The following is a 12622-nucleotide window of genomic DNA, read 5'->3' as shown; positions in this document are numbered from 1 at the left end:
AATACAGTTGTGGTTAAGTGTAGGGATATGCCTGAATGACAACCTCCTCCTCCCACGAGTTCAAAGACCCTTTGCTTTTGGCAGGTATGTGCAAGGGGCGGTGTGGGGGGGAGGCGTGTGTGTACAGGAGAGGGGGACAGCGGACATCCAAATCCAAATATTTCAGCTTGGGCCCATTTCTAATTGGAAAGCGCTCCCTCAACATGGCTAGAAAAATAACTTCATTATGTGAATCTTTATAGTACAATATATTCTTCTCAAGTTTCCATAATCAAATACTCTTTTTTTCCTGGTACTACTGGCCCTAAACTGCTGAGCAATGGCACACTGGAGGGTAATTTAACAGAGGGCCAAACCCTCTCATTTTAACATGATCTGTTACACTCTCTTATTTTGTTTAATAAATTCTTGCAACAATAGAGGCAAATCCTGAGTTCCTTTCTCAGGCCCTAATCCTGCAAACACTTATACACATGAGTAAAGCGTTTACTAGATCAAAGTAACTGAATGTAAGAATTATTTTTAAAATTAAACAGTAATGAGTTACTGACAACAGTAACAAACCTCTCTGAAACACCTCTTTTTAGTTACTCTTTCCTCTTTTCACATTAACACCCTCTTATTTCCCTCCATCCCCATGTCAGGATATAGTTAACAGAAAATCCTTTTTGTTATCTTCTCCGGTTGACATCAAGCTGAAGTCAAGTAGCTGCAGAAATATCTGTTTATGTTCAGCTATAACTTGAATTATTACTCAAGTTTTAACAATGCCTTCTGGAGTCCTGATTTTTTGGCATAATTGTTTATCACCCTGCAATAACTGACTTTGGCACATGTTACAAACCCAAATGCTCACACAATATAGGTGGTTCAGCAATCCAACATCCAAGAACTGTCCACATTGGCTCTATCTTTATGGTCTAGCTTTCCCCCACAACCCTGAAGCATATTTGTCATAGGTTGTTTTTAACAGCATGTGGATATAGTCAGAACCAGATGGTGACAGAAGGATCCAATCTGTCAAACCATTTGTCATTAATTTTCTGTCTTTCTGCAGCAGGCCTGTCAAGTATTTAATCACTTAGAAAGAGTAGGTGGAAGCAACCCAAGGACACAGATTTTATTAGTAATGGGCCAGCTCTTGACAATCCTTACTCAGAGCCATGTTGTTCCCTTTCAATCAGATTTCAACATTGACTTCAATGATGAGCTCTAAAAATGCAATGGCTCAATCAGGCCCTTTACTCTGGTGGGCATGGTTCAGCATTCACATAACATGCCCTGTCAGTACCCAGAGACAACTGGCCCCACTTTCAGAGAGCACAGAGGGATGGTGCGAGGAGGGATAGGGTAGGCATCAACAGGACCTAAATAAGAGCTTCATGATTTGGTCCATAATGCATAGTCAGTTACATAGGGGCATAACTATATACAGCATCTAACATAATACAGAAAAGACACACTCTACCCTTAGAGCAGGCTATCTAATAAGTGTAAGCTTGGAAGGATTTGATTATTATTGGCAAATCCCAATAAACGTCAATTTCACTATACAGGCTCAAACAAATAAAACAAATTCCATTGATAATAATTGAAATTTACAGATAGGCAAAGTAAGGAAAATGCTGCTTGAGAAATTATTAGCATTTGATTTAAGGGTATTTACTTTGTATATTTTGACATGTGACATTGACAATTTGTGTTTTAATAGTTATAAAGCTTTAACTTTTTGAATCTCAAAATCTACTGTCATTAAATAATTATCATCTGACCCCTCCATTGTCTCACCACCCCGTATCTTCCTGCAACTATGAAAATTTTAAATCAATAAAAACTGAAAAAATCCTTAAAGCCCATAAATTTGCACAACTGTGAAAATTTCAAGTTACAAAAATCTTTTAAAAAGCTTAAAAATAAACATTGATATTATCTGTTGAAATTATGAAAAAATAAAAATTGAATTCTGCCAAGCCTGGAGATATGTAAATAGAGGTTAGTTTTTCGATATAGTTGGATACTTCCTGGTGGCCTGTGGAGAGCTGGCTGACCACATGGTTCTCTCTTCTTGTTTCCAGCTGCTAAATTGCAGTAAAAGAGGCTAAAAATACACTGAATACTACCCACATATTACTTTTCCACGTAAGCAATTGCTGCAGTCGTTACAGGGATATTGTACAATCACGGACAGGTAGGGATATTGCCTTTGTGATTGTCCATAAGACAAATCTTTCTATTAAGTTGAAGCCAAAAATGCAACAAAGTTTGAAAATACTTAATCTATATGGTGCCTACCACAATGGAGCTCTGGTCCCACTCTGGAGCTCCAGGTGCCACCGCAATGCTACTAACAAAGAGCAAGAACAAGATTGTATGGAGTTCAATAAGCCTAGTATAGTTAGAGAAAGTAGCCACAGAATTTTGTTTACTGCACAAGCCCAAAGACCGCAGTTTAAACATTCTTTACTGGGTGTCATGTTCTGTTGTTTTTTAAGAGCTCAAGTATCAAAAGAAGCAGATGGTTTATTGGATTGGTAATTAGACATTTTGTTTTTACTTCTCCATCATGGATTTGAGTTTGGCCCAAGTTTGCAGGGGCTGAAAATCATTGCCATGGGACTGCAGTTGAAAACCTACATGAAACGCCATGGTGGTCTTAATCTAATTCCTAATGGACAGAAGTTCACATTACAAAACCCATCAACACAACTGTCAGAAAGTGCCATCCTTGTTGGAAGTCTTAGCAGAAAGGCCAAATCTTGAATGGGCACAGATGGAACTATCCTCTCACCCCAAGAGGTGGTCAAAATTGAGGCCCATCGGCATGGGCAGCATTCTGAAGCTTGCAATGGTGATGCCTGTGTTGTGCCTGTTCTGTGAATAAATAGAGGGCGTTGATTCCAGGGCTTTCAAGCTGACACCTTTAGGAAACACTAAAATTGACTTATGGTACATTTTTCACACCTATGTTAAGGCTCAGTTCATAACAAATTCATTATGTTCACCATTTAAACTCATTCATCATGTCATGATTAACCAGAGCTTGCAATGCAAGATCTGGAGTTTGGTGTGTATGGGTGCCTCTTCTGCTATGTTTCTATTTCCTATTTCAGGGGAAGTGGAGTCTGTGAAAATGCACAAGCAAATTGAGGAACCAATAGTGGTAAAAACTAGTGTTATATTTATCTACAGATAAGGAAGGACAACAGCTGCAATGAGTCTTGGCCATACTTCCCTGTCATATGATGTGATGTGAAGGGTGTTTGAGGATGTTGGCATATGTATACTATGCACATCTTGAGATTTCAGATATTTACTATTCTCCCACTCAGAGTGCACAGTACTACAAACAAGTCCTCCAATTGTGCCGGCCAATGATCACATACTATGATATTATAGTACCAGACACTTTCACAAAAGCCTTTCCACTACATCAAAAGTGCCCACATTTTCTATTACCAAGGACCATATTGGCAACTGACTGTGGGCCCAAAGGTAGACATTAAACTGGATAAAAGGGAGCACAATGTAGCAAACTTCATTTTTGATGTGTAGATGGCCCTTCTTACTGATTGCCAGCTTTATTCTTAAATATATGGCGTTAAAGTAGCATCTAAAGGCCCCATCTGTGATCAGGACCGCACCATGATAAACACTATATACACATGGTAAACAACTGTCCCTCCCGTAAGAGTTTACAATCTGAACAGACAAGACAGATAAAGGACAGAAGGGGAGACACAGGCACAGGGAGCCTCACAGCACATCACTGGTGTAGCTGGGTCTAGAATATCAGTTTCCAAGTCCCAGACTGATGCTCTATTGAGTGGTCCACACATATAGCCCATAAGTACAGTAGCTAATAACAACACATCCTGAGAGTATCAGTAGCAAAATTTGATCAAAATAAAGAATGGAAGCTATGTAAGTTTGAAGATACTCAATACATAACTAACAGAAAAAATGTACGTAAGCCTCAAAGGAGTATTGGGGAACAGGAAGGGACATAAGAAAGAGGAAAGTTTAAGTTTACTAATGACAATAAGACTTACCATGAAGTCTATATTGTTGTCTTCATTTCGGAAGTGTTCCATCAGCTTCTCAAAGCGCTGTTTCTCTCCACAAACCTGCAAAGGAATCACAGTGTACAGTAACTCCTCACTTAAAGTCGTCCCGGTTAACGTTGTTTCGTTGTTACATTGGTGATCAATTAGGGAACATGCTCGTTTAAAGTTGTGTAATGCGCCTGCTTTGTCTACAGCTTGCAGGAAGAGCAGCCCATTGCAGCTAGCTGGTGGGGGCTAGGAACCAGGGTGGACCGGCAGCCCCCCTATTAGCTCCACCTATCAGCTTCCCACTCCCCTAAGTTCCCTGTGCAGCAGCTGCCCAGCAGGCTAGCAATTGCAGCTGTCCCTCCCCACACTGCCATGTGCTGCTCCTGCCCTCTGCCTTGGAGCTGCTCCCCAGACTCTTGGCCACAAGAAACTAATTTCCAGGAGTCTCTTCTCAAAAAGCAGTTCAAATGAGACAGACAAGATGATAACTCACCTAGAGAGAGACTTAAGCGCCTTTCACTACCAGATGGGGGAGCACTGATTCATAGCCCCATAGAATCATAGAAAATTAGGGTTGGAAGAGATCTCAGGAGGTCTTCTAGTCCAACCTACTGCTCAAAGCAGGACCAACACCAACTAAATCATCCCAGCCAGGGCTTTGTCAAGCCAGGCCTTAAAAACTTCTAAGGATGGAGATTCCAGCACCTCCCCATAACGCATTCCAGTGCTTCACCACCCTCCTAGTGAAACAGTGTTTCCTAATATCCAACCTAGACCTCTACCACTGCAACTTGAGACCATTGCTCCTTGTTCTGTCATCTGCCACCACTGAGAGCAGCAGAACTCCATCCTCTTTGGAACCCCACTTCAGGCACTTGAAGGCTGCTATCGAATCCTCCCTCACTCTGCAGACTAAACAAGCCCAGTTCCCTCAGCCTCTCCTTGTAAGTCATGTGCTCCAGCCCCCCAACTCTCCTTCTAATAAAGTGCTTGAAGCTCAACTTCACTGGATCTGACTACTATAGGGCCAATCCTGCCTCCTCCCCTGTGAGGTCAGGGGGCCCTTGGCAGAAGAACTAGTGCATTTCTGCTGCACATGGGGAAATCGTGGGGAAGAATTGGGCAAGGCCACACAGGGCTCCCCTGCATGGCACAGAAATGTGCCTCTGTGAAAAGAGTCAGAAAGGTGTAAGAGGCAGATAGGTCTTGTATGGGCACCTGGCACTAGGGTAAATTTAAATTAAATCAAATAGGTGAGCTGCAACAACAGCTCATAGGCAGCGAGCACAGAAGCTCCCTTACTCCCCGCAAATACCCTTTGAGGCCAATGAGATTGCTTGCTGGAGTAAGGGTTTGTGCTTGTGCCTTTCTTTGCAGGATCAGGACCTAAAGTTGGAGGGGCATCACGGTGCAGCAGTCACAAAAGTTCCAATGTTAGTATGAATACCAGAGATTAGGAACCACTGCCGTTAAGCACTGCACTAAATAACACAGTGGGTCAAATTCATTTCCAGTGTAACAGCACAGATTCAGATCAAGAACAGAAAAGAACAAAATAACAATGGTTTAAAAGAATTTGAGATTCTCAGGGGAAACCAGTAAAATTAATGTGGTTAAATACCCTAACAAATCAATACATAACAGTACACATGAATACATAATCTAGCTAGCTGTTGCTATTTATTCCAGAAAAAGAAAAAAAATCCATAGATCTATTTGCTTGCACATGGAAAACAACTTGAAGAATTATTTATTATCAAAGGTAATTGTTTCCAGTCAACAGCCATATGTCTTATGCTCTCCAGCACATTTCTATTTTTCAGATATGTTTGCTTACATATGTCAATGCTTTTAAGAGGCCAAACTGTGATATATAATCACTGTATTCACTAAAACTTGATTTTACACTAATACTGCAGCTCATAGCCTCTGGGCCACATTTTTAAAGGGGACTTGGCTTGGTTGCTAATTTCTGCACCTGTAAATCATTTATGCCTCCCACAAAATATAATTTATGTGCACAAATGGCATCTAGCTAGCTCATTTGCAAGTGAAAATATCATTTGCACACACAGATTCTGTGCTATTTATATAGGCACCATCTATTCTGTGCATATAAAATAGCAGTTCCAGGCACTGATTTAGAGGCCGTAGTTGGACATATGTCCCTACTGTACATGTACTGGCACCCATCACTATGAACCTTCTTGTACTGGAGAATTATAAATGTTTTTAGGCCAAATTCTGCTGTCAGATATGGGTGTAGGCTCCTTCTAATGAAGTCAGTGTCAGCCCAGCATACACATGAAGCCAGGGAGAGAATTTTCCTGATTAGACCTTGAGCTCATTTCTGCTGCCCTTCAATTCAGTGGCAAACTCCCAGTGATGTCAGCAAGAACAAGAATTGGCCCATTATGTTTTCATACAAAGAATGTGTCTTTATCAGGGCAGTGTATATCTGAGTGAATTGTTACACCTTTATTAGTACCGCATCAAATTATGCTTTCGATTGTGCCTGCCTCAGAAAGAGGTTCCTAGCACAGGTGTGGAATATGTGGCCAGTGGGATTATAACTGGAAAAGCTATGCTGATGGGGAAGGACCCGAGAGAGCAGCATACAGGGGCTAGCCCTCAGCAGGACTAGAACTTCCCTTTTTTTGTGGATTCTCAGGATCTGTGAGGATTAAAGGCCACACCCTTTGTCTTCCCAAATCCTAGTCCTAAAGGGAGACCTAGCTGGAAACTCTGGGAGGCACTGTTGGCAACTCGCCCGGTTTTATCAATAGTCAGAGGATATTTGGTGTTTTTCTTAAAGTCCCAGCTCCTGGAATGATGTGAGTCTCAGATTTCATTAAAAAGGGAGGGAAAAAAAAGAAGTTTCTAGGCCCAGGTTGTGAAGAAAAGCTCAAAAATTGGACCCGACTGCAAGCTAAGGCTGAAAAACCAGACGGCAAAAAAAAAAAAAAAAACATAAAAAAAACCAATCAAATTGTGTTTTTGAAAATATCACGATTTCTTGGGGCCTGACCCATGATTTTTGAATGTTCATGTGTGGGTTTGTTAGTACTGGCAAGGTTAACTTCTCTGAAGCTAAATTCTCAGCCTTTCTTGGGCTCTCTGTCACCACCATCTCCCAGATTTCTCACCAGGAGGGATGATATGACCATATGCCAGTTTTAAGTTACTTATCCTACCCTTCCTGGGTCATTTTTCTTGTTAAAAAGTAAACTCTGAGTCAAGGACCATTTTTTTGGATGTACAGTGCCTAGCACAATGGGACCCTGGTCTTGATTTGGACTTCAGGGTGCTAGTGTAATATCAATATTAAATAGTAATAGCAAGTTATAAACCTCTGGAAAGGAAGTTTATAATGAAAATGCTAGATGGTCCTTAGTGTAACAGCTCCAACAGTGCTGTTATCACCATGGTTAATTAACAGATTACTTTTTCTCCCCTTTGGCTTAACATATGTTATTCAGTTTGGCAGGTAAAAATATTATTATAAGAGCCTTCATACAATAAATAGACATGCAGTGTAGTTCTGAAGAAGAGTTCTGTGTAAGCTCAAAAGCTTGTCTCTCTTGCCAAGAGAAGTTGGTCCTATAAAGATATTACCTCACCCACCGTGTCTCTATATTAAAGAGACATGTAATCGAGCTTGATGGCTGAGACATAAGCACCTACATTTACAAGTCTTGGTCTCCCAATTTAAGGAGGGCATGGCTTCCCATGGATCACCCTCGCAGATAATAGCAAAGTTGGTCTTTGGTTACTTTCAAGTTTGCTGTGGGTAGTTCAGGGACTCCTTCCTGTGCGCAGTTGCAAAAAGAAGTGATCAACTTCACAGCACCATCTGAAGCAGAAATTAAATCCGCCCGACATCAGAGTGCTAATCTCAGACAGGAGCTAAGTGCACCAACAGCTGCCTGTGGAGTCCGCTGTTAATCTTCACAAAATGAACCATTTCCTTCCAGCTTCTCAGGACTTCTCATTATTAGTGAGGAACAAAACTCATCCACGTATGGTCTCCTTCCTTCAATGTTCACAATCGTTTCCAGAAGCAGAAAGATGGTATCAACCTGTGATACACTCAAGCCTTGAAAGAGACACCGTTGACTAGTGGAAGCAAGCGTAACTCTTGCTTGCTCAGAGTGGCACTCTGTCCCCCTGTAGTAGTGGCTAGCCCCCCTCCTAAAGATTATTGAGCCTGCTATAGCCTTGCCTAAGAAATGTATCTTTTTAGCTCATGCAGTAGAGGCTTATGCATTAAGCTCCAAAGGTCCCAGGTTTGATCCCCACAGCCGAAGCCCCTATGTGGGTCAGCATTACACAAGAAACTGCTGCTTCCAAAACCTGTGACTACTTTAATATGTGGCATGCAATCTTTCTATGCCTCAGTTTCCCTACCTATAAAATGTCAATAACAACACATTAATTCACCTTACAAGGATATTGTGAGAATTAAAGGGCTTTAGAGTTGAATAGTTATATATAAGTGTTAGTGGAGTCATATATATGTTACCAGTCCATATAAGAGAACTAGTAGTGTTTATACACTTTCTTCTTAGTCAAATCTGGACTAATGCCCCTGCATTGTTAGTGGGCAAAATGCTACTGGAGGTTGTTTTTCTGTTGACATGTAAATCCCAGGCCCTATCATTAAAAATCTGGCATTTTTCAGAGAAAAATTATCACTGACTTAGTGGCAGCTAAAATCAAATGGTTAATTACATTCTGCCCATCTACACTGTCCTATAGTTTTGATGGAATAAAGATTTCTCCATTCCCCATCCTAAATTGTAGTGTCGTGTTACTCTAGTATTTAAAAAATGGCAGCTTTCATTCTAGATATGGCTGCATTTGGTTAGTAGCTGAAATGATCCTAGCGTGTCAGTGTCTGTAATGAGTTTCACACACTCTGTTTAAGATTTGGAGACCACTGAATAACAGGCTGTGACAGGGTGTTGGGAAAAGGGTTGCAGATTCAGCCCTCTGTCATGCCCACTCCTCATTAGAGAAACAAATTAGAGCGGGCTGGAGGTAACCTGGCCCTAACTGGGGAGGCGGAGACAGCTGCTGCCTAATTAGCCTGGGTTTGCATAAAAGCCTCAGGGGAAAGAAGCCAGGGGAGAGCAGGGGAAAGGAAAAAGGCAGGGAATGGAAGCAGGGCGATAGCTCTGTCTTCCTGCAGATGGTGAAGGGTTACTTGTACTTGATGAAATAGTAGTGGGAACAAACCTGAGAATAAAGTGCACCACAGGTTACTAAACCCAGGGTCTTTGAGTGACTTTGTGAACCTTGCAGAGGCAGAAGCCTAGGGGGCCCTGCCACACTCTGCTTCATGGGCGCAGTATAAATCTGAGCTGGTATTTGTTATGTCCGATCTTCCCTCCAGACCCACCACTGCTGCACTGGTTATAAGAAATCACCCAAGAAGTAAGTTAGGGGCAGGTGGCAATAGTTGGTACTCAATACATTTATAATTATTTTTGTCTTAGATTATAAGCTCCTTGGGGTAGGAACTGTGTCTTTGTGTGTCTTTGTACAGCGTCTAGCACAATGGGGCCATTTCCCTAAGATATATATATATGTTGGCATCACCAAAACAAAAATAATATATAAAGGTAGGAGGCTGAAAGCGGAGGGGAGCCATAGGGGAAGGAGGCTGCAATCACTCCCTGGGATGAGGAAGGTTCTTATGGACACAGAGGAAGTCCAGGGAGAGAGTAAGCCCTGAGATCCTGTCCTGGAGTAAGGATTCTAGCACGAGACTAGGAGGGGGTGAAGTAGCAATGGGAAGCAGAATGGTCTCCAGCGGTAAACACAGAAACAGACAAATGGTAAGAGAGAGGCTGTGTAGGAAGGAGCCCAGGGAAACAACAACAGGGATGCGGATGGAGCAGACCTGGACTGCCAGTTATACAGTCCCTAGGCCAGAACCCAGTGTTGCGGACCTGCCCAGGATCCCCTGCCAGCCACTGCTATCGTGGCACAGAGGCCCAAGTTGGGGCTGAACACTGTCCAGAGAAGGCATTTGGACAGTGGTCCCGTTGGGCTTTGTATCCCCAGAAGGGGAGGACTAAATGGTGACCTGGCCAGTGGGCCAACTTGCCAAAAGAGAGACTATTGCAGAGTGAGCAGAAAGGGGCACCTGAGGCTGCTTTCCCAGACCTAGCCACGAGGAGGCGTTCTAGTGGTCAGTGGGAAATCTCTTCCCATGCCTCTTGCATACGTTTCTTGCCTTCTGTTCTGATTGTATATGATATACATACTATGATACATGTCTTGTTACTATTGTGTACAATTAATGCACTGGGTTATTATTTGGACATTTGTGGTCAGATCCTGATGTCAATGAGGTCTTTGACACTGGATCTGCCTGTACGAGTGTAGAACTGGGACACTGATTAAGATGGACTAATTAGCTGGATAACACCATTTAGAGAGAGAGAGAGAGAGAGACCTTATCCTGTAATATGTAACCACTAGGCCTCTATGTGGGCTCAACTGACCCCTGGCACACCAAACATTGGATTGGTGCCTAAGTTCCATCTCGTACACGTTATATTTATTTCTTTTTAAATGCGTCCAGCTAAACTCTAAGCACATGTACAATAAAATAAACAAACACATTACAAAGCAAATTACACTAATTAAAAAAATAGACTTCACTCTTCAGTCAATCAAGTCAACCCAACCATCAACACCACACATACCAAACAGACTGCATTCTCTATACAATATATACCATGGAAGTTATGACAGAGCATTTAAAGCATAACATATTTTGAACATTGATCGATGGAAGGAATATGTTATGCCTGAAGAAGAACAGGACTAATAATTAAAGCCAAAGACCCAGTGAGACATAGCTGAGATGGACTGACTAGAAACAAGCACTAATGGATAGAGCTAGTCTATTTGATGATTCTTTCACATTTGAATCAAGCCAGTCCACAGCTGTCATAAGTAGTGGGAGAAACACACATAAGGCTGATGTAGATGGGCTTTATAGTGGAGAGGAAACCTCTCAAGATGGGATTGAAAGAACTGACATGTTTAGAAAGTGATTGGTGTAGCTGTTATGCTTTACTTTCTGACTTCTAAAGCTGATAGGAGATTTTTCTACAGAAACAATTTTCAAAAAGACTTTCTGCAAAACAATGAAGTGTCTTGCTGGGAGATGAAAGCACAAGTGTTCATTGTGACACCCCTCAATAGTGTGCTGACTGCTAGAACATCAATTGCTCCAGGGTGTTTCTCATTGAAATCAAGGGAGAATGTGCAAGTTCCTGCTTCCACCCAGAAATGCTTTGCTTTGCAGTGGGTGACACAGGAGATGGGGAGAGAGCATTGGTCACATCGATAAAGAAACTATTAGCATAAGTGCTACAAAGCCAAAATCCAGACTCAAATATGAAATGCTCAAAAGTGCACTCAGAAAAGATAGGCAACTTAAACAATAAATGACATGTAATGCCCATCATGACAAGACTCTCCCGGATGCTTCACAATCATATATCAAATATTTTAAAACAATGGACCAAATTCTTGCACTGCAACAAACTGGATCCAAAGTACCTCCACAGAGACACAAAGGAAGTGCTAATATGTGCCAATATCCTATCTAATCCTGTGCTTCCCCACTTCCTCCACGCAGATTATTCCTGCCAGAATCAGGAATAATTTGTGTTTATGGCACACACAGAGCTCATTGTCTGGTCTGGTCTACTTACAGCCCTGTCCTGGAGTGCCCTACCATGGATCTAGCAGATTAGATTCTTAGTAAGTTTGGAGGAATGCTACACTGAGGGCATAAAAATTCTGCCTCATGTTCTGCTTTGCCCCACGTCTCTTCTGGAATGTGCACCTAGACAACAGCAAAATACAAAAGACGACAAAAGATGCAACATTCTAAAGATGCTGACATCTAGAATTAGCTCTCCCAGGAAGAGCCAAACAGAATACCCAAATCTGTCTGTCAGAATTAATTAAACCTGCTCAGATATGAGCGGATGTAAGTCAGTGGGAGTTTCTCTATTTACTTGAATGGGAGTTGGATCAGATCTACTGTTGTATATTAAGATTCCAAGCCTTTTTACTACTGTAGTAAATGGGATAAATGGTTCATTTATGTTCTGACATAAATCTTGCTGTGCTCTGGAGACACCCCCTGAAACGGTCATCATTCAGAGAAGTAATAGAAGAAAATTCAGGCTCACCCAAACTGTAGATTCTAAGCAAACGAGTATCTCTGATGCCATTTCAGAAAAACTGGAACTGATTTAAATATAAAAATTTTATATTATCAGCATTTATATGGAAATAAACATAGTAGTGCACAAGATCCTCCGGTGATAAGATAATCCCAGAACAATCAAGGATTGAGTTCTGGGAGACTTCACATGAACGATTCCACACTGATGATGGACAAATACTGACATAAACAAATGGTAACTATTTACGATTAGTTAATTAAATCAGGAAACAGCCTATTGTCTACCAGCCTAACAGTCAACTGATGAAGATAGTAAACAAATGCCACTGGCCCAGTGGAGCAGTGCAGCAGA

At 41.7% G+C, this 12622-nt stretch overlaps 1 protein-coding gene across 5 annotated transcripts in view; it reads right to left on the bottom strand.

Moving 5' to 3' along the window:
* The window catches only part of FMNL2 (formin like 2), a 265339-nt gene that overhangs the window by 33922 nt on the left and 218795 nt on the right, over positions 1–12622 (bottom strand). For all 5 annotated transcript variants that reach the window (XM_045032311.1, XM_045032313.1, XM_045032310.1 and 2 more), the window contains one exon: positions 4050–4124. In XM_045032311.1, coding sequence (XP_044888246.1) covers positions 4050–4124 — 75 coding nt within the window. The remainder of the gene's footprint in view (positions 1–4049; positions 4125–12622) is intronic.

This window comes from Mauremys mutica, chromosome 10 (assembly GCF_020497125.1).
Source record: "Mauremys mutica isolate MM-2020 ecotype Southern chromosome 10, ASM2049712v1, whole genome shotgun sequence".
NCBI lineage: Eukaryota > Metazoa > Chordata > Testudines > Geoemydidae > Mauremys > Mauremys mutica.
Note: the sequence above shows the minus strand (reverse complement) of the source record. Positions and strands in the feature narration are given on the sequence as shown.